General features: G+C 31.6%; 1 protein-coding gene across 4 annotated transcripts in view; it reads left to right on the forward strand.

Annotated features, from left to right (window-relative positions):
- Positions 1–23,310, forward strand: part of LOC132738961 (transmembrane protein 245-like) — a 37,148-nt gene extending 13,838 nt beyond the window's left edge. For 2 of the 4 annotated variants that reach the window (XM_060726589.1, XM_060726590.1), the window contains 8 exons: positions 10,687–10,854; positions 12,075–12,197; positions 13,670–13,809; positions 14,389–14,489; positions 14,978–15,152; positions 15,771–15,926; positions 17,380–17,422; positions 21,669–23,309. In XM_060726589.1, coding sequence (XP_060582572.1) covers positions 10,687–10,854; positions 12,075–12,197; positions 13,670–13,809; positions 14,389–14,489; positions 14,978–15,152; positions 15,771–15,926; positions 17,380–17,422; positions 21,669–21,695 — 933 coding nt within the window. In that variant the 3' untranslated portion in view covers positions 21,696–23,309. Of the gene's footprint in view, positions 1–10,686; positions 10,855–12,074; positions 12,198–13,669; positions 13,810–14,388; positions 14,490–14,977; positions 15,153–15,770; positions 15,927–16,918; positions 16,937–17,379; positions 17,423–21,668 lie in introns of all 4 variants that reach the window. The other 2 variants (XM_060726591.1, XM_060726592.1) reach the window with 2 other exon arrangements.
- The last annotated feature ends 295 nt before the right edge of the window (positions 23,311–23,605 follow it).

Raw genomic sequence — 23,605 nt, forward strand, 5'->3', positions numbered from 1 at the left:
ACCATACATGGTAACAACTCTCTTTCACAATTACTATGTTCATTACCATACATTAGAACTACTAGCTGTCTTTCATAATTACTCTGTTCATTACCATATGTGGGAATTACTTTCTGTCACAATAACTATCTTCATTACCATATAAGAGAACTACTTGCTTTCACAATTTGTCAATTACTTTAGAAGTTTATTACCATACATTGGAACTACTCTCTTTCACAATTACTATGGTCATTACCATACATGGGAACTACTTTCTTTCACAATTACTATGTACATTACCATACGTGAGAACTACTTACTTGAAAAATTTCTGTGTTCATATACAGACACGAAGGTTAACCTAGAACGGCAAGTTGGATTTTTCTTAAGTTCTACCTGTACCAATGGCTTCTAAGTTTACACACTTACTAATCAATACAAAGTACATGATATGGGCAAGTTACATAACTCTGGCTTTCATATTTACCAAGTTATTGCCCTTTTCAGCACTTAAAAAATGAATAATGGTTAACCTAAAACGGCAAGTTGGAAATATCTTAAGTTCTATATATACTAATGGCTTTATAATTTCCACACTTACTTATCAATACAAAGTACATGATATTGCCAAGTTATATAACTGTGTCATCCATATTTCCCAGTTATTTCCCTTTTTTCACTTTGAAAATAGGGCCTTGTCTGGTTAACCTATTTCGGCAAGTTGGATTTATCTTAAATTTCTCCTAATTGCTTAATTTCTTTAATGATATCTTTCATATTTAGTAGATGGATACCTTTGATGGTCTTTTATGTTTACAGGTGTATTGACCTTATTCTATAGACAGATGTTATTTATAATTGATAGAAACATAAACTTTGATGGAGTTAGTGGTCAGTTGGGTCAAGGTCACCAGTACTTAAAATAGATTTTTACACATTTGCTCATACAGCCTTTATTAAGTGACAGATATATTTTATATTTGGTAGGAAGATAACTTGCATGGTATTCATCCTTTTGATTGGGGTAGGGATCAGTGGGTCAAGGTCACTTGTGCTAAAAATAGATTTTTACACTTTTGCCCATACAGCTTTTATTTATTGACAGATGTATTTCATATTTGGTAGGAAGATAACTTGCATGGTATTCTAATTTTGGATGGAGTAATGGGTCAGTTTGGTCAAGGTCACCAGTGCTCAAAATAGATTTTTACACTTTTGCCCATGTTTAACAAACACGTTCTTGTTTCACTACTATTATGTTTGCAAGCATACTTAAGAACTATTATCATTCATAAAACATGAGAACTTCCCTTTGGAAAAAAATCCTCATCATACTGGGTCTTACATTTTGTTTGATTAATCTTGCAACCTCGAAACATACATATGTTCCAGCCATGAACACTATGTTTTATAATATATAATTTATGTCTTCAATCTGATAACTCATTCACAACAATGAGAAATAATTTCATGTTTGACTTTTTCTATTCTAAATGTTGAAAGAAAAACTTATTTCTCTACCAATGACTGGCCATGAGAACTAACTTAGTCACATTCAAAAGAAAGTGAAAACCTAATAAGAAATTTGCAAAAATATCTTTCTTATAACAATAAAGTATATTTGAGATTCATTTTTTTCCACCCATGAGAACTGTTATTTTTATCATGAGAACTTTTTTGGCATGCCATGGAAATTTTCTTTTTGGCAATCCATTACAACTTATTTCTTAAATTAGCATACCATGAAAACTAATTTCTTTAGCATACCATGAAATATAATTTCTTTAGCATGCCATGAGAACTAATTTCTTAAGCATGCCATGACAACTTTCTTTGGCATTCCATTGTAACCAATTTCTTTAACATGCCATGAGAACTAATTTCTTTGGCATTCCATGACAACTTATTCTTACACAACCTGTTTGAATATAGTAATATGTTTCCAAGGGTGAGTGGTAGCCTGGTATTAAAAATGTTTGCCTTTCAACCGGGGGTGTAGAATCTTGCATCCCTGTTAAGCTTAAATAGATTTTTAGCATGGCTATTCAAAAAATAGGGGAAAGCTTTTGTTCTCGCCCCAACGTCAATGTCAGCATCAAATTTTTGTTAGTTTTTGCTTGCAAATTCGTATCTCAAAAAGTACTGAAGGGAATGGGTTTAAAAGTCCCAACACTGACATGTATTTTACAGAATAATGGCCATTTTTCAACTTCAAAAAATTCTGCTTTATCCAGGCTCTTGTTTTACTATCAAGCAATGGGAATAGTTGAGAAGGCTATCCTACTGACAGCTTTTATTTACAACTAAACTTTTATGATGGGCAAAATATATACAAAACTAAGATGCTTATCGTGGGCTTAGCGCAAAACGGTTGTAACTCACTTTTTTCCACAAAATAACATTTTTAACATTTTCAATGTGTTTTGTGGTTATGCATATCCTCAGTAAGTATTTTAAATGGATTCTGAAAATTAACAAGTTAAATCAATATTTGTCAAAAGGTTGTATCTCAAATTGCTCTTAATTTTCAGCGCAAAAGGGTTGTATCTCAAGTTACAACCTTTTTGCGCTGAAAATTCTGATAGTGCAATAGAAGTAAATTAGCATTCTGTTTGTCTTATTTGAATCATCACATGAAAAGGAGGATTTAAAGACAGTAGAAAAGATTTTTTGTTTTAATATATCTAAATAAACCTTAAATATTGGTAAAAAATCAAACTAAATTGTGATTTTATATTATCTTCGTGAAATTCTTAAATGTATATTACACTTATAATAGTTTAATCTCATAAATTAATTCCAATAAATGAAAATATCCACTGCCACAATCAGCAATTGTTTGATATTAAGTAAATGAAATAACTTTAGAATATATATTGAAGGACAAATGTCCATATTCCCCCCCCCCCCCCCACCTCAAAAACACAAACAGTTTATAAAATAACAAGGTGGACAGATTTAGCCCCTTATGGGTCGAAAATTAGCGCCACACTTATTTTTACAGGGCAGACAAACATTTCCATATTTTGAAAAAAATAATGCAAGTACATGTAGATTTAATTCAGAATATCTTCAGTTTATGCTCATAGTAGCAAAACTTAAATTGTTGCAGGCACAAAGTCTGTTCATGGAAGGTATGTCAAGGCCACCTAGCTCAGACCCATAATGTTTCAGAAATGCTTTTATTTTTATTTCTCAAAAGCTTCTAATTTTAGTGTTCTTATCAAGAAAGTTACTCATGGCAAATTACCTGAACAATCTTTTTCATCTTTTGCAATTTTGAAAGAAGTACAGTGAGTTACAGTGAATTAGTATTCTTTGTGGAAGTCAATACTGCCAGTGCTTTGATTACATTTTGCTACTTTTATGACAAATTATATTACATTGATCACTATTTTCTTCGTGGTACAAGCATCTTACATTCTCAAAAACCATATTATTAATTTATTATTGTGAATGGCTTAGAAAACTACTATAGTTTATCATAAAGGTATAATTAAAGATAAAAGAACGGAAGGGGATATGGGACCAAATAGAAGGGAGGGAGGTAAGGGTGTAATCTCCAACTATACAGACTAAAGACACGCTTCAAAATACAATGAGGAAAAACTGAGAAGGAATGGACAAAGTGGCAGGAACCAAGACCATTGTTAAAATCCCCAAACAAACCATTGAAGCAAATGACATACTTAAAAAGGAACAATAGAATGACACTGCCTTGAAACATGGAAATAGCAAAAACATAGCTTTAGAGTTTATAATATGAAGTCTTTTAAAAGCTTCTATCCACATACAATGTAGAATTTACCTAAAAGAAGTCCATATTAAACTCTATATCACAAATTCTGGGTAAGACCAAATTTGAAGAGGACCATGTTTAAATATTATAAACATCCAGTTTTAATTCCGTAATTAGTTTGTTATGACAATCTATGAAGTCTGTAACCCTTGACATGTTGGAACAGAAAATGATAAGTTCTTGCCACAAGTATAGATCCAGGCCAGCCTGATCACCTGTGCACTCAGTTCAGGTTCTGTACTGTAGACAGCTCAATTTTAGTTCCTGTATATTGATTGATTGATTTGATTGACTTTTCCAAATACAAAGCAGGGCAAATCCATTACAGACATTCAGCAGTTTATTTTTATAAACAAATTGTTCACTAACAGACAGACAGGGGTATGTTTTTTTTTCCAACAATATTGACCATGCACTCTTCATTTGACCCCCTAGCCAGTAAATTCGGTAAACTTTTGATCTACTTTAAAATCTTAATGAATGTTTATAATACTGCATGTTTGTAACGTCGCTTTTCATTGGATAATTGTGTGGATAATTGTGACGTTTATATAGTTTTATATACACGGCTCGCAGCTGTCGATTCATAAAAATATCTTACTTTTTTCTCTAAAAAATATGCTTGCTGTATTATAAATTCGTTATAAAGATTGTTGACAGGTAATATGGCGGTATATAAACGGCTGTTTGCAATATAACCCCTTTTACAAATAGCGGTTTATATAGGGCCATATAACCTGACAACAATCTTTATAACTAGTAATATAACCAGTTGTTAAATGGTCTTAATTAAGAATCCCTCTTAGCGCAAGCAGTAATTAAGACATTGCTTCAAGATATTATAGACATTATAAAGTCGTAGGTACAAATCCTGGTTCAGCCACTTTATTTCTTTTAATTTTAAAATTGCCCTTCTCTCCTTCTGTAAATTAACTCGTGCAAATCATTTTTTTTTTGTGTATACTATCTGTGTACTTTTATATTAACTACATCTGTAGTGAGTATGCGCTAAACCATATACGTTTGCATAATGTCACCAAGAAACCATTGATAAATATGCGTTCTAGAGAAAAACTTACGATTGTCCAACGTCCGTATGTCAGAGTACTTACGAAAAACAAGTCATCTTGATAAAACAAAAGGAAACACCACACTACTTAAAAGTTCTCCTAAAAGTAGATATATTAAAACAATTTCAAATTAATTCAATTCTTGCTATAAAAAAAAAAACAAAAACACAAAAAAGTGTGACTTTCATAACGCAGTGTTGGTTAGGAATCAAACCAGAGACCTTCAGATCAGTAGCCCGAATCTATACAAATATACCTCACCTTACTGACATGTGAAGATAACAAATAATTATCAATATATTCGTTTGATACAAGTGTTTATTCAATGACATTTATGAAAGTTAATGAAGATCAAGGACAATATTGTTGGACAATATTACCAACCAAAATATGCCCAGAAGTAAAAGAAAATTTTTTTGGGGATATAGAATGTACAACTTCTGCAAATTTAATGAGAACTGGTCAGTGGGCTGATGTTATTTAAAGGTATTCTAAGATTTTATGAACTTCCTAGAATGACAAAGTACATGTAATTGATATTATAACTGAAATTGAAAGGTATAACAAGTAGAAATTGATTTATCAGCACCCATCAATTTTAAGCTGTGGTCTCACTTACTCCCGGCAGAGCCAGGACCACCCGGTAAGTTACCAGGATGATCCGGGACAATCCGGGGTGAAATTATTGTTGCAGTCACACTAACCCTGGCAGCACTATGGTATTCCCAACTAACCAAACCAGGATGCGCTCCGGACCATCCAGGCAGAGCCCAGGTGAAGCTACGGTTAATACAGGTGCTTCCCGGTCGATCCAGGCAGACCCCTGGTAGATTGAAAAATTAAACGCACGAAAAGAATAACATTGATACATAATTTTTATTTAATATAATATTGTTCCAGAACAGTAATTCATGATGATTTTTCTGAAAAATCCTTATGCCATACTGGATAGAAGGGAAATTGGAAGGGTTTTTAAAACAAACAAGTGCAATCATCGCAAATTGTTGTGATTCTTTTGAAATGAACTAGGCTTTGCCGGGGCTCTACCTGGATCAACCGTAACTCCATCGTCATCCTCCGGGCTCTGCCGGCATCCTCTGGGGCTCTGCCGACATTTACTGGTACTCTGCCAGCATTCACCGGGGCTCTACCATAGCTCTACTGGCTATATCATACCCCAGATCATCCCTGGTTTGTGCCGGAAGAGCTATGGTGCTTCCCCTGTGTAACCCTGGTTATTCCCGGCAGAGCTAAGGATGAAGCCTGCAAAGCTTTACTTCCCGGATCATCCAGGACCACCCTGGTGATATAAAATATTTTATTCCATCCAGGGTCGAATGCCGGATGTTCCAGATCATCCCAAATGTTGTCGGCAGTGTAACGGATGTACCCCGGTTGTTCCCGGTAGAGCCCCGAATCACCCCGGACGTCTACCAGGGCTCTGCAGGGATGTCAGTGAGACTGTAGCTTTAAGTCAAGACACATTATGAGGACCTTGTATTCACAGTTGTTATGGTGTCTCTGTCATATTTCCAAACAAATATTTTTCAAATGTTACAGCTTAAACTCTTAACCTGAAAATGGGTGTCACACATTCTATCATGCAACCAGTAAAGATCAGAGCCAGCATAATTATCCTTTAAAACATTTTGAAATCTAAAAGATTTTGAATTATTTCGCTAAAATTGAAGTCCGTAATTTTATAATATCAATTGGGGTATTAAGGATTAAATGCCCAGCAGCTGAAAGGGTGGCTAACCTTACTTTTTATTTTGAAATACATGTACATGTGCCTAAGATAGCATTTATACCATTCTATAGAATAGCATATAAATTTATAATTACCATAAAAAATAATTTTAGCTTATCCCTTAATATATTTTTAAATAAAGTGGTATAGGCTATATTATTCTCTATTGAGGACATTCATTCTCTTCAAACTTTTACTGATTATTCTTACTTTCATTATTTTTTATCATTCTAAACATGACTTGCACATATTATAATCTTATTTTATAATGGCTACATGTATTTCATGTGATTTTGAAGTAATGTTTTATTTTATCCAATTATTACATCCTATAAAAAAGATGTGAGTTTGAGATACTTCCGTTTTGCACAAAGAAAATAATTAAATTTGCTCAAAATTTGTGCGGAAAACAGTTGTAACTTGAGATACTACCCTTTTGCACAAAAAAATATGTAACAAATTATCAAAATTTTATTTGCAAAAACGGTTGTAACTTGAACTTATTCAAATATTTTTTTCAAAAATAATTTGCTTCTTTTTTCTTATTTTGTTTCTAATTCCTTAACTAAAATGTATATATTTTCCTAAAATAAAACATATTTATTCATTAACAAAAGTTTTAAAAAGTTTTTTCATGCTCCTGTAAAATTTGCATAAATTGAGTTACAACCGTTTTGCGCTAAGCCCGCGTTATGCATAGTTTGAAGAAAGATAAACACACCATCCTGATAATTTCATCTGTCATGAGTTGTAAGTGTCTAACCATGAAATAATTTGAGTGATGTTGATTTTGCTAATTTTACCTAATTTTGACCATACCAGTGAGTTACTTGTATGAAAGGGTGTCATGTTTAAATGGGTTCGGTCAGTTTTTAGCTAAAAACCGGTTAGAAAATTGATTATCTGGTAACCGAGGTTTGTATTTGACGATGAGGCAAAAAAAGAGTTTTAAGTTGATTTTAAGTATTGCCTTTTTTTTTATAACAAGGTATGACAATTTGTTTGTATTTTAGTTTTGCTCAACAATGTATTTTGAGTATGGTGTGGCCCTCATGGAAAGGAGTTACACTTGTATTTGGATATGTACTGTAATCATTTTGAGTACAGCAAATACAAACATAATGTCATATCTTGTCAGAAAGAAACAATGTTAACATTGAAAATGTAAGGATTTTATTAGAATGGTCGGTTAAACGGTTAGCATTTTTTCTAAACGTGACACCCCTATTTGTATGAACTAACTTAATTATCAGGATTATATGACATTAGTTTTAAATGTTGTGCACAAATTTAAGATATTATTGCAAGTTGACTTATTTGAGGTTATTTATAAGGCCTTCCAACAAATGTTTAGTTTACCTGACTTTCTATTGCTGTTGTTTTTTTCTCCTTTTAAAAGTAGGCAATTTGAATTTATTGATTTTTTTTTGCAAAATATGGGGTTAAATTTGTTTTAAATGTTTTCCCGCTTTTATTTTGCTAATGGCTTAAAGGGTTTAAAAATTTCAAAAAAAATTTAAATTATTTTATATTTGGGAAAAAAAGTTTCTTAAATTTTTTTAAAAGGGTTTTTTTTTTGATCAAAATTTTAAAAACATGCCCAAGAAAAAATCCCTTTTTTTTATTTTAAGTTTTTATTTCTTTTTTTTTGTTATATTTCCCCGGGTTTAAAACATTTTTAAAAAATTTTTATTTTTTATTATAATAGATTTTCATTGAATTTTTTTTGTTTTGGGGTTTCGTTTTTTTTTAAAAAATTTTTGGGAATTTGGGTTGGGGTTTTCCCGGGTGGAGAGTTTTTTACTTTTTTTTATTGAGTTTTGGAAAAATTGTTTTTTAAAATTTTAAGTTAATACAGATTATTTTAATTGTATGTTAGAATTGGACAGAAAATAAAATATGCTAGATTAAGTTCAATGTACTGTGGTGTTTAAACATTTAAAAAGGCAATTATAACTTATATGCACAGGAATGTTTTATTCCTTTTTAATAATTGCTTTTACATAGTGGGTAGTGGGGAAATCATTTCTTTTCTAAGTTGAGAAGTTATTGCTACCACAAAGTGGGGAAGTCATATATTTTTCTAGAGTGGGACCTCATTTCTTTAACAAAGTGGGGAATATATTACTTTGCTGAGTGGGGAGGTCATTGCTATAGCAAAATGGGGAAGTCATTGCTTTTGCAATGTGAGGAAGTCATTAATTTGCTAAGTAGGGAAGTCATTGCTTTGCTAAATGGGGAAGTCATTGCATTTTTAAGAGGTGAAATCATTGCTTTCACAAAGTCTGAAAGTCAATTTTTGCTAAGTAGGGAAGTCAGTGCTTTAACAAAATGGGGAAGTCATTGCTTTCTTAAAGAAGGAAAGTCATTCCATTGCTGAGTAGGGAAGTCATTGCTTTCCTAAGTGGGGAAGTAATTGCTTTTTAAGTGGGGAAGTCATTCCTTTACAAATTGGGGAAGTCATTGCTTTCACAAAGAGGGAAAGTCATTACTTTGCTGAGTAGGGCAGTCATTACTTTTCTAAGGGGGGAAATCACTGCATTTAAGGTGGGGAAGTCATTGATTTTACAAAATGGGGAAGTTTTTGCTTTCACATAGAGGGGAAGTCATTACTTTGCTTAGAAAGGAAGTCATTAGTTTTCTAAGTAGGGAAATCATTGCTTTTTTAGGTGAGTAAGTTTTTGCTTTTGTATAAAGTGGGGAAGTCATTGCTGTTAAAAAATGGGGAAGTCATTTCTTTCTAATTTAAGTGGGGAAGGCCCCAAAATTTCTTTTTCTGAGTTTGGGAGTTTTTTTTTTGCAAATAGCAAAGTTGCATTTTCTTCAAATTATTAGTGTTCAAAATTTAAAAAAGCTTTTTTTATATGGTTTTTCAGCCATAAAAAGAAAATAAGGGAAAAGCTTTTCTTTTTAAAAAAAAAGGAAAAAGCATGTAAAACAATTTCTCTGTTTTTTTTGAAAATCTGGAAAAAGGCTTTTAAAAAATTTTCTAAAATTTTGTTTAATTCTTTGAAGTGTTATTTAAAATTTACTTATATGCTTTCATAAAATATAATTTTTATAGGGATTTTTTATACCTTTAGTAAAAATTGAAGTAAATGTAAATTTTTTGTTGTTTATATTAAAAAATTTAAAAATTGGTGACCCAAATTTAAAATTAAAATTTAAATAATTAGTGGGCAAAAATTTAAAGTAAATTTAAAAAATTTTTCCCAAAAAAATGCCCAAAATTTAAGGGTCACTGTCATTTCAGAAGGAAATTAAATTGCAAGAACAGGGGAAAAAAAAGGTTTTTTTTAAAAATCATTAAAAAAGTACCCTTGAAATTTTTGATCACTAATGGAAAAAGTTTTTTTTGCTTGATTCCCTTTACCCAAAAATTCCCAAAATCCAAATTTTTCCCTTTCTAGTTTTCTAAACAAAAATTCTTTAAAATTCTTCATTGATTTAAATTCAAGGAATAGAGTAAGATTAAGATGAAGTTGGATTTTCTTATTTTGGAAAACTATTTTCTATTGTTATTTTAGCAAAGATATTTTAGGGACAAATAAGCACTTTGAATTCATATCAGAAGTTATTTTTAGCTCCACTCTCCAAAAGAAAAAAAGGGAATTTATTGTCATTACAGCATTGGTTAACCTTTTGTTAAGGTTCACTTTCTCAGAAACTATAAAAGCTATTCTTTTCAAACTTGGTAAAGTTACATGTTTATTGTCATTAAAAGACGCCAATTCAAAAGGGCAGATAATGGTAAAATTATTTTTGCATACATTATTTCATGTGTCACTTTCCAGTATCTATCTTATTAAATAAATAATACATGATGTTTTATTTTTTTCAGTCACATTACACAATATGATTGATGATACAATGAATTTTCAGGTTATGAACAAAAATACGTTGAAGCAATATGTCAATTTGTTTATTAATTTTCCATTTATGTCACATATTCTTTTATAATGTCACATTTTAGAATTTGAAAAACATTTCTGTACAAGTATAAGAAACGTGACACATTGCGTATTAATTTAAATGAATTTGTCAGTCGTGTCACATTTACGTAAGCTCATTATGTCACATTACAGAATCAGAATACCAGCTCAAGTACAAGTCTGAGTAAAAGTGGACAAATGAAACTACCGCTGGACATAACAAACCTGTCATCAATCTGGGGCGTCGTAACACAAGGAGATGGATTTAATTTCGGTGACATTATAGCCTTCGTTAAAGAAAACATCGGGACCTTTTTATCAGTATGTGTTTAATCTACATTTTAAACATGATGAAAAGAAGCTGTTTAATCTTAAGTTTATCCAGCTAGCTTAAGGTTAAGGAATGTTGGTGGTTCTACTCAGGTGCCTGTTCATGCCTGAAATAATGCATCAAGGGGGACCTTTTTAGCTGGACTATTCGATAAGAATACGTAGAGCTATTGTAGTCACCCGAGCGTCGGCGTAGGCGTCTGCGTCGGCGTAACCACTTATGTTAAAGTTTTTGTAATAGTTCAAATATTTTCAAAGTCCATTGACATATGGCTTTGAAACTTTGCACACTTGTTCACCATCATGACCCCAACCTGTAGACAGGAGGAGGTAACTCTATCAAGCATTTTGACAGAATTATGCCCCTTTTTCGACTTAGAATTTACGTTAAAGTTTTTGTAATAGTTCAAATATTTTCAAAGTCCATTGACATATGGCTTTGAAACTTTGCACATTTGTTCACCATCGTGACCCCAACCTGTAAACAGGAGGAGGTAACTGTATCAAGCATTTTTTTTACTATCAAGCACTAAGAATAGTTGAGCGTTGCTGTCCTACCGACAGCTCTTGTTAAAGGTCTTCCTCCACCAGTATAGCTAGGCATTCGCCATATGACCTCTACAGTAACTGTGTTGGTGCAATGTTAAATCATTTGGTAGAGGAAATAAGAATTTAAGTACAAGTTTTTGCAAATTACCATCTTCATTACAAATGTGTAGAAATTTTTACCATTCTTCAGATGTATGAAAGAAGTAAAATTTTCCTTGCAGGCAACTTATCATTAGTTGACTCCACTGAGGTCCAAAAGTCTTAAACATAGAATTTAAATTTCGTACATAGATCCTATTGGGTAATTTAAACAGAAAAATATGTAAAAGATAATTAAGAAATATGTTCAGAAATAAATAGAAAATTGTATTTTTGTGCTAGACCTGATTGACATGAAAAAAATTGATTTCCTCCTCAATTATGGATCGCTTTTCACATTAAAAAAAAGTATTCTGGAAAAATAGAGTGAGCAAAATAAATGATAACAAGTTATTGGGCTAGACCTTTATTGGATGGAACATTAAATTTTATTTTGTAAATAAAAAATTCCAGTCCCGGCATGTTTAAAACAACTCGGGGGAGTCCCTGTAAGAAATCTCAAATTTATTTCTAAGTAAGATGACAAGGTTTTCTACTGCTATCATACAATGATAATATTTCAGGTGTTGGAGTCAGTGTGGTTGGTATTGAAGGGTAACATGAATCTTGTGTTCACTGTACTCACGTCAACACTGTCACTGGTATTTGGAGGTGGAACAGCCCTTCTCAACTTTGTTCTTAGCTCGGTATGTATGTTCTATGTACAACCCTTAATTTTTTAACAATGAAAGTTTGTATGTAATAAATTATACTAATTGGGGGTCACTAGACCTAAGACTTGATTGTGCCTGAGGTCTTCCTCCACCAGTAAAGCTGAAAAGTCGCCATATGACCTATTCTGTGTTGGTGCGACATTAAATCCACTTTATTTCAGAAGTATTACAAGTATGGCTTTGAAACTTACCATACTTGTTCACCATCATAACCTCCATCTACAGACAAGAGTACATAACTCTGTCAAGGTTTTTGACAGAATTATGGCCCTTTTTTGACTTAGAAAGTGTATTGAGCTTGGTTAAGTTTTTTGTACCACCTCACTTTATTTCAAAACCATTGGAGGTATTGCTTTGAAACTGACCATACTTGTTTACCATCACGACCTTCATCAACAGACAAGAGGACATAACTCTGTCAAGGTTTTTGACAGAATTATGCCCCTTTTTGACTTAGAAAATACATTGAATATGGGTAAAATCCACTTATTGCCTTAACCCTTTGAGATATTGCTTTGAAACTTTTAATGCTATTTCACATCATTACCCCATCTGTACGCAAGAGAAGGTAACTCTGTCAAGGATTTGTTTTAAAAAATTAAGGCCTTTTATCGACTTAGAATCTTGGTTAAGTTTTTAGTACCAGTCTGACAACATCTAAAAAAGCTTGATAAAATTTATCTATTACTTGTATTATAAGGTAACTATAATACTTTCACATACAAAGTCAAATCTATATATTATGCTGATTGTACAAAAATATACTGCTTCCTTGGCATAGATTTCTTGAAAAATTATGTTATTATGTCATTTACCAAGGTGTTCTGAGTGACGTAAAAATACCTTATTCTCTCAAAGTGGGTTTAATACTATTTAATTTATTTAAGGCTCAACTCAGTTTTTTTTTTCTTTCTTACCAGCCCTCTTTTGACTTAAACATTTCAAACTTTGCTGCAGTGTTCAAGGGTATCACACAATTCAGTAAAATAATTCTTCACTAAATATCTTAATGCTCATGGCCATTGTTCACTTTAAAAATACAGAGATTCTTGTATTGCCTTTTACTGCAAAAACTTTTTTTATTGGCAAGCAATAAAAAAGTCGAGCGCGCTGTCTTACGGACAGCTTCTTGTTGCTTTTTAAAGAACTTACAAATAAATGCCCAAAAAACGGACATACTTTAATTAATAAATTTAATATATTAAATAAAGTCAACTGTTTGATAATTTTGTACAATCTTTAAAATTTTTCATCCTAAATGGAACTCTTCCACCTTTTCCTTGTTTTGTAATGTTTCATTATAATGTTTAGGGATGCCAAGATAAAATTTTTACTTTTAATAGTAAGTCATCATTATAGAGCCTTGTCAATCTTACCTTGCTCTATACAGGTTGCAAGGGCTTTTGAAATTTTTGGTTCTAGCATTTAGGTTTAATATATTTCAGGTAATATTTTTGACTACCTTATTCTACCTACTTGCATCAAGTGGTGATCAGTATAAACCAATAGAATGGTTCTCAGCCATGTCTCCCACAGCTGGCACTGGTGGTAACACTTTCGGGCAGGCAGTCCAAGATGCTGTCAGGTAAGTACAAGTTATTCTTAAGACCACCTTACTTCAGAAGAGGCCTTTATTGCAGGTTAATGTCACGGGACTTTTTATAACTCGCTTTCTACTGCTATAGATTTTAATCCCCAACATGTACTTTGAATGCATACATGTCCAGGTGACATTAAATCAGTGTTTCTACTGAAATACCTGCTGTCATGTTATGGAGTTATGCACATGTCAGGTCATCCTCTGCCAGTACAGCACAACTTTTTAAACATATGACCTTTATAGGTGGACATTGTAAGAAGTAAGTCTCTGTAAAATTCTTCATTATTTTTATTATTTTTAGCCCTAACTTTACAGAGTAATGTCCTTTTATATACAGTCAAGTACTGAGAATAGTCAAACGTACTGTCTTATGGGCATCTCTGGTTCAGTAACAGTTCATGGTGAGATATTGATATAAGCTTGGTTAACCAGTATCCATTGTCAATAATGAATATTTCCTTGCTGAAAGTAATGTTTAGATGTAATTTGAACCAGCTACATGGCATCCTTTTGACCAGCTGATATGGATTAATAGTCACAGCATTTAAATGTTTATATTTTCAGTGGAGTATTCATGGCATCATTGAAGATGGCAGTGTTTTATGGATTATATACATGGCTTACACATTCATTGTTTGGTGTTAATATTGTGTTCATACCTTCAGGTAAGTTTAACATCTGTTTGATCCCTCAAATATAATGACAACAAAAAAAAAAATTCTGAAAGAGAATAGAAAGTGTATCATACACTATATACCTACCAACTAGAATAGCATTCAGTCCTTATCACTTAAAGTATATTAATCAATGATCCTTAAGACCAGAAATTCAGCAAAATAAAGATTTCAAAAATTGATGATGAATTGAAAAACAGTGATTAATTGGTTTATATTGGTCATCAAATTGTATTTAGATGTACTGCTTTATTTCAAATGATTAAAAGACAGCTTAATAAATTTGTCAATTTACCATGTTAGGACAGAAAGCATGAGTATGTATTGAAACACTGACATCAAATCTCTGAACAGCAACTTCGATCCTCCTGAATTTGTTTTAAAAACTTCAAAGTCGCAATGTGATATGATTCTACATTAAAAGTGACACTGTTTTAGAAATGTTATTACGAATATTTTGATATCATTACCTATTTCAGCTCTTGCTGCTGTATTTGGTGCGATGCCTTTTCTTGGAACATATCTTGCGTGTTTCCCTGCCGTGTTAGAGTTATGGCTGGTGAAAGATCAGTTCATACTTGCAATGGTATTTCTAGTCATTCATTTCCTGCCAGCTTATGTCGTAGATACAGCAATCTATAGTGAAATCAAAGGGTATGTTGTTTATGCTCATGGAAATGTTTCAGTTTAGCATGTATGCAAACTAGTAAATTCTGTTTTATAATGATATTCAGTGGTTTGACGAATTATATCGGTATACCAGATATTGTTCTATCCCAGAGGCATTCATTTTGAAAACAAGAATCAGAACGACGGCAATGACATTTTCATAAGCGATATATTATTATAAGAAATATCATTATAAGTGGAGTTTACTGTAGTTGCTGGTTCTTCTAGCCGACTTTCAGGATTGAACAGTTAAAGATCAAGGTCACTTAGGCTTAGAATAGATTTTCCATCTTTTCCTCATTGGAAATCCATGGTTTAGGCTTTGTCATAGCTAAATAAAGGAACGTCGGCCTATGTTATTAGTAATAAGAACTTTTCTTATTTGAAATTTCAATGTCATTTAATTTAAAAAATGACTTCATGTACAAACATATATTTAACTTTAACCAACTATTCATTGTGATGGTATGTTTTATTTTAAAGTTTGAAGATAGCTTGTGTTTTTATGGCAGATTGTTTCAAATTAAGTTGAATTATGATTTCAAAGGTTATAATAATCTTATGTTTCATTTGTTAATTATTTTATTACTGTTATATTTTCAGTGGTCATCCCTACATGACTGGCCTGGCTATAGCAGGGGGTATGTTGTGGCTTGGATTGGAGGGTGCTATTTTTGGCCCCATTATTCTCTGTTGCCTAGTTGTACTGGTGAATGTTTACAGTACCATGCTGAAACCAGAAACACCAGGCATTCACAGGTAAATAATTTTATCTTGTTCTTGTTCAATTTTAGCTCGACAATTTGATAATAAGGGAGATCTATTGTGCTTCACTTGGTGTCTTCATCCCACTATGGTTAAGTTTTTGCATGCATGTTGGTATAGCAAAAACTACGAAAGCGAAAGAGTTGAAACTTCTCACTCCTATTTGTGAGCATGAAAGGAGGTCAATATCCAAGGCGTAGAACTTGACAGACTTATGGCTCTTTTTGAACGTTGAAATATTTTATATAATTCAGACTCTTGTGTTACTATCAAGCACCGAGAATAGTTGAGCAAGCTGCCATAATGACAGCTTTTGTGAAGAATTAAGATAGTTCTATCTTTCCCATATATATACATGTATATACGTTAAGTTATAGAAGAACTTTTAACCAGACCCTTCCATTTTTAAAAATCCTCGGATATTATTGTTAGAAGTGCTTGCAATGCAGTAACTAAGCAGTTCTTGATGGCTGCTGCCTTTTTTCTCTGACTTTTCATTCAAAGCTTACTAGACTCTTCAAAAAATTCTATTTCCAACAGCAAATTAAATAAATCAGGTTTTACAAGATGGCTGTTGTAAAGAAATGTAAAGAAGCACCTGCTTTGCAAACCTAGAATATTTTATTTCTTTAAACATCTTTTGTAATACTGCAAGTTTGTAGTGTCTCTTTTCATTGGATAATCATGATGTTTATATAGTTTTATATACACAGCTGCTGTTAATTCACTAAGAAGTTTCTTTTTTTTTCTCAAAAAAAAAGGAAGTTTGCAGTATTATAAATTCATTATTGATATTCCTGACAGGTTATATGACCATTTATAAACGGTTGTATGCAATATAACCCTTGCCTAATGACTCTGGTTATATTTACAAACAATGTTTATATAAGGCCATATATCATGTCAAAAATCAAGAATTAATCTATAAATATATATATATTTTTGTATTTGGTTCATGGTTGTTGTTGGTGTTTTCCAAATTTTAGTTTTTGCAGCAATTGGAGGTATGAGTAAAAGGGTATCAACTACAAAAGCTTGATCTATGATGATATATAGAGTTCTTTTGTATATATTCTACCTCTTTTGTTATGATATTGAAGTTTAATAATAACCAGTCTCTCAATGCTAACCTGTCATTGGTCCATTTCAAATGACTGTTTCGGTTTGGCCAATCAGATGCTAGATTAATAGACTGGTCTAAATCAAGAAAACCATTAAAGATGGTTACTTTCTTTTGGATTGAATTCTATCAGGGACCTTGTTTTTAAAAGTTAACAACATCAGCAAATGGAATGTTGGTGGATCTACTCAGGTGCTTGTTAAAAATACTGTCTCGAGGGCATAAATCTGCTACTAGTCCTGAAAAGTAATCATATGATCTTAACAGTGTTAATGTGTTTTAAAATAAAATAAAAAGACAATGAATTTTTTCAATATTTGTTTATAGTGGTATAGTGTTTAGAGAGCCCAAACGTGAGAAGCTCAGTCAGGTAAATGTTATACAGCAGCTATTGTTGGAAAACATCCCCTTTTACTATGGCTGAACCAGCAGACGGCATTAGATCTTTTTGCTTACACATTGCTTAATACCGCTCCAGCTTTACAGTTTGTTATGGTTATAATAGCTTTGGTTGCACTCAAATAGGGCTGATTGGTAAATTGGTACATGGTATAATTATGAAGAGATGTGATTGGATGATGGGATCTAAGGAATAAGGAAATTTGATTGGATTTAACCATTCTGGCTTTCCTCTTTTGCATGAAGATTCCTTTCCTGTTTTCATTGCATATTCCATTCCACTGGTGAAATGTCTTTAAAACTTGTCAATAATTCTACAACGAGAGTTGTAAACAATGATTGTCTGAAAATCTTTCCTTGCTGTCCTTTGCTTGACTTCATTATTTCATATGTCATATTTACTGTTTATCTACATGTATTTGTGTCTGTTATAGGAACTGAATGTTTACAACTTTGCACCATGTCTTTGCTTGTTGGTTGTTATTGTCTCTACTTGTTTTCTAAGTGTTTAATGTTTCAAATCATTCATATCTTTAACCCTTAGCAGGCGGAATATCATAGACAAATGGACCTTCAATCAGGACAAATCCATTTATCATTTTATGGTTTTAAAAAAAGTGCTTACTGAATAGAACATTGCAGATCATGATGAGATGGCATTGAAGTGCCAGTGGATCTTGGTCTGCATTTGTCACATTAGTGTATTTAGTTGCCGCCTGCAAGCTAAGGATTCAATAATTCATTTTCAAACTATGTACATTTTTGTGTCTGAATGCTAAAGGTCTCTTCTTTGAAATATATGTACCATTTGATCTGGGTTTTTTTTTCCAATTTATCTATGATTGGAATTTTTAATGTTAGGAAGTTTTCTAGATAGTTTTCATAATGTCATCGTTTCTTCTTGGGTTTTTGCTTGTAAAATAAAGCATTGAGTGGTACATGAGGTCTACCTTCAATCCTTTTGCTGTAAGGTTGCCACATAAACTTAACTTTTTGGAGTGTCCAAATCCAACCAATTAAATTTCCATCATGAATACATTTTAGGAAATGAAGTACATGCACATTTTCTGAACTATATTAATAAAGACAAATGTAATACTTCTTGAAGTTTGTGTCAAAGTTTGTCTGTCAAGTCTGTAAACTTATTATGCAGTTCTTAATAGATGTATACATTGTGCCTTTAAAGGCAGTTAGATAAATAAAACTTCATGTTTGCATTGCTATTCGTATTATATATAGTTAAAGGATCCCCATGGGCTGTTGTTGCCTTAAACTTAAACCACATTATTAGTCCTTACCAACCATGGATTGGAATCTTGCATGGGTTCAAAATTCTTCATGCATGCAAGCTATCCATCTGGCTTATCAATATGTGTGTTGATTAAACAAATGTCTATTTCTGATGATTAATAAGTATTGTGAATGCTGTGTATCATTCTTCCTTGAACTATTATAATTATGTTATTAAACATAGAATTTAATCACAATGCAAATAAAATTAAAATTATCATTGTTAAAGAAGACTTAAGGGACTCCACTGAGGTTTTCTGATTGTGACGGGACTTGAAAGTGGTGTTTTTTTTTAGTGATTGGGCACCATTTTTACTATAAAGGAGTGGACCAAAATTACCTTTTTTTTTGTGAAATTTCAAAATAATTTATTTTTTGGGTGACGTAAAATTATTTAAAGGAGGTAAATTGTTAAATTTTATGCATTATTTAAGTATAGTACCCTATCCCTTAAGCTAAAGCTTATTTGAAATGGTTATAAAATTCATACTATAATTCTTTAGAGAATTGGAAAGTTGTAAACACTATTTCAATAGAACATGAATGAGAAAAAAGGTGGTTGGTTTGTATGCTTACTTGCTTACCAGCTCATAAAGAGCTGTTTTGTTTGTAACTTTGTTCACTGTTTGTTTTTCTGTGTGTTCAAATTTTTTTAGCTCATTTGAGCATTTTTGTGAGGTGTTTTTTGACTGTTGTCAACTTTTGTTTAAATCAACATTTCTAGCTTTAACCAAATTGACCAAACAATGTAGGAATGATGCTATAGTGGTCTCTTACAGAAATAGTAAAATTTACCCCCATTCACTGAATTCGCTGCCAGAGCTAAAAATAAAACATCTTAAAACATCTTAAAATGATCATCAGACATAAGACATAAGTCATAAAACAGAAGTCATACAAGACATAAATCATAAGACAGAAGTAATAAGACAGAAATTATAAGAAAGAAATCATAAGACAGAAGTAATAAGACAGTAATGATAATACAGAAATTATAAGACAGAAATCATAAGACATAAGACAGAAGTAATAAGACAGAAAGCATAAGACATAAGTTATAAGACAGAAATCATAAGACATAAGTTATAAGACAGAAGTCATAAGACAGAAATCATTAGACAGAAGTCATAAGACAGAAATCATTAGACAGAAGTCATAAGACAGAAATCATAAGACAGAAGTAATAAGACAGAAAGCATAAGACAGAAGTCATAAGACAGAAAACATAAGACAGAAATCATTAGACATAAGGCATAAATCATAAGACATAAGTTAAAAGACAGAAATTATAAGACAGAACTCATAAAAAAGAACTCATAAGACAGAAGTAATAAGACAGAAAGCATAAGACAGAAGTCATAAGACAGAAAACATAAGACAAAAGTCATAAGACAGAAATCATAAGACAGAACTCATAAGACATAAATCATAAGACATAAGTTAAAAGACAGAAATCATAAGACAGAACTCATAAGAAAGAACTCATAAGACAGAAGTAATAAGACAGAAAGCATAAGACAGAAGTCATAAGACAGAAAACATAAGACAGAAATCATAAGACAGAACTCATAAGACAGAAGTAATAAGTCAGAAAGCATAAGACAGAAGTCATAAGACAGAAATCATAAGACAGGAAGCATAAGACAGAAAGCATAAGACAGAAGTCATAAGACAGAAATCATTAGACAGAAGTCATAAGACTGAAGTCATAAAACAGAACTCCTGACAGAGACAAATGGCACTAATGGAAAGAAATCAGAGCAATTATTTGGCTATATTTTGTAATAATAATTAAACTAATCTGGTTAACTTAACAAGATAACTGCTAGAGTTAAAATTAGAAACATGCTTTGAATTACATTTGGTCTTGAATTAAAAGCTATGCAGAATTTTTATGGAACTTGCTAGAAACAATTCTTCTGAGGCGATGTGCAAAATTGCTTAAAAAAGAAATTATCCACATAACAAGATGATAACAACTTACAAGAGTTAAAAATATTTAATAAGCTTTAATTAGATAAATCAATTAACATGACCAAAATGTGTTAAAATTGAATAAAAAACAGATATAAACAAACCAATATATTCTAAAAGTTTCCTTTGCTACACAAGCTGTGTAAAAGACAAGCCATATCACAACTACCATCAGCTTACCATTGACCTTCTGTCTTGACTTTTGAACTTTTTTTGTTTATTTTCTTTAAAAAAGTGTTTGTTTTAGTATGCTTTTATAAAGAAATGAAAAAAGGGGATTGTGTCTTTGGAATTTTTATGTCTTTATTTACAATCAGTAACAAGATTCATTGTATTTATGTCAGAAAATCAAAGACATTCTATATTTTGAGATATTGACATTCTTTCAATGTTTTTTGATAATTCTAATGATAAAAATATTAAGTAACTAAAACAATCAGTTAAGAAATGCTTCAATTTTGTTAATCATTGCCAGTTGACAAATAGTAATAATTTGATTGTGAAAGTTTAATGAAAGTTAGATTATTGATTTAAATAATTGGTTGTTACAATAATAACACCTATGCCCATAGTATGAAATCAGCCCTGAGTCAGCACATCTAATCATTTTGACGACGCTCTGCACTCTTTGATGTTTTGAAATTTTGACATTGAAAACTGTGATTTGGATAATGAACTGTTCAAAATTTAAGGCAGTATAACTTAGTTACATAACTTTAGACAGGTAATATTAAACTATAGTAAACTCTGTGTAACAAAATCAATATTCATAGCAGTGTTTGTTCTTAATTTTTATCACATTTTGAAAGATATTTAGAAAAAAGTTCCTTAGATCTTTTTTGTCCCAAAACGTGTATGTTATATGTATCATGTTTTATCATAATATTTTATTTTAAAAAATGTATTATCTTTACTGTGTTTCTGGTCTACAAAATTGTTATTTCCTGTTTCAGGTCCCTGAGTATGATGTGATGCCATAATACTGAGATTATTGTGTATCTGAGTGTCAACGAATCTCGTCTCTATGTGTCATAATCTACACCCTGCTACTCCACACAAAATATAGGCATACAGGCACTAAATTTATCACTGCGCTGGCTTAGGTATAGTGGGACTAAATCATTTACTGTTCAGGATTGATGTTATCAGTTCCAGAAAATGCATAGTTATACCTCCACAAACAAACTTTAGGGAGGTATATGGAGGGCTGACCGCAAAACTGTTGTAAATCCTTCTTTATATCATACAAGTTACTGCAGTTTTGCGGTCAACCCTCGATATCGGAGACAACTTTTTTACATTTTAATATTGAATATATACCCTAATTCTTCATAATGGACTATTTTAAATTAAAGCAAATCAAGTATTTCTCAGAAATTTTAGCAGAGTTATATTTAAGTTATCCTTGAAATCAGTGTCTATGTACTACTTTTTCCATGAAGACAATTTAGAGAAGACCACACTAAAAATGATCTTGAGAGAACAAGGAAAACTATTCAGTGAGGGCACTTTAGACAATTAAGTAAACACTAATAGCTTGTAATTTAACATCTTATTTTATTGGTTTTATTTCCTGTATGACACTCAAGTATTGTAGGAAAATGACTATTACTACATACATTTTATATTTATTAGTAATTGCCATAATGTGTAATACACTGGTTATTTATATATATTTCTGACATTTTTTTTTTAAGTACAGTAAAGTTGTAGTATTGAAGACTCAGTGGCTAAAAGCAAATGTTATTGGATGCAATCTTAAAATTTTTGTTATTGATATTGTGATATTCACCACGCCATTCATGCACATGTGATAAATTCTACCTTAAATAATGTCAAAAACATGCCAGTGGGTAAAAATTATATACATGTACATGACATTTTCAAACCATTTCTGGGGCATTATTTGTTAAGAGTTGATAGCTGTTGCTGACAAGGTGATAACTGCAGCTGACAAGTGCTTGCATGCTTTTGATTAAGGCTTACATGCTACCAAATTGTTCAAGAATTATTGCCTTTAGGATTCTGATCATTATAATTTCTATGAAGATATAAAAAAATGTTTTGTTAAGAAAAACACTTTGAGATTTATTATCCCAATCTTTGAGTTATTTAAAGAAAAATGTAAAATACCAAGTTTTGGCTGAAGTCTCTATACAAAATACCTTCTTTTGTGTAAACTTTTAAAAATATTTTAGATGCAAATTATATTGCTTTGAAGAATTCAGATATCCTGCAATAGATTTATGACATTTGTCCTCATATAATTTGTGTATATTTTATAAATATCTATGGACACCTGCTTAAGACTATATGACATATATTATGAAAGTGCTACTTTTTAAAGTGTTTTTGTATGTTGTAAAAATATATAACCACATTTAAGTCCACAATTTGTGCCTGCCTTGCCAAGCTAATGCCATGACAGGGTTGTTGTTAAAATACAGATTTCTTCATGTTAAAATTTGTACTCTTCTTTTAGATATTGTTAATGTAAATGTAATCATCGTTTTAACATTTTTAAACATATTTGATGTTAGGCTGCTTTCACAAATACATGTATGCGTGCACTTTTTCCAGCTTTTTCTTTATCAGTCATATGGCTTACATAATTTATATGCTAAGTACTTATAAATAGTTTAATCTCAATGTATTAAATTTCATGTTGAACTTGGGTTTTGTTTGAAAATATATTTATATGTTCTACTTGTAGGAATATTAAGAATAATTTTAAAAAAAAAAAACATTGTAATAAATAGAGTCTTATCAGATCTATAAAACCTGTCATTGAATAGAACTCACTTTTGGGAGGCTGTAGGTTGTTGACTTCAAACCACTTGCCTCTTACCACTGTGGGTTCGAATCCCAACAGGGGTTTTTAGATTTTTTC

Source organism: Ruditapes philippinarum, unplaced genomic scaffold (genome assembly GCF_026571515.1).
Source record: "Ruditapes philippinarum isolate M1 unplaced genomic scaffold, ASM2657151v2 ctg5096_1_1_1_1, whole genome shotgun sequence".
NCBI lineage: Eukaryota > Metazoa > Mollusca > Bivalvia > Venerida > Veneridae > Ruditapes > Ruditapes philippinarum.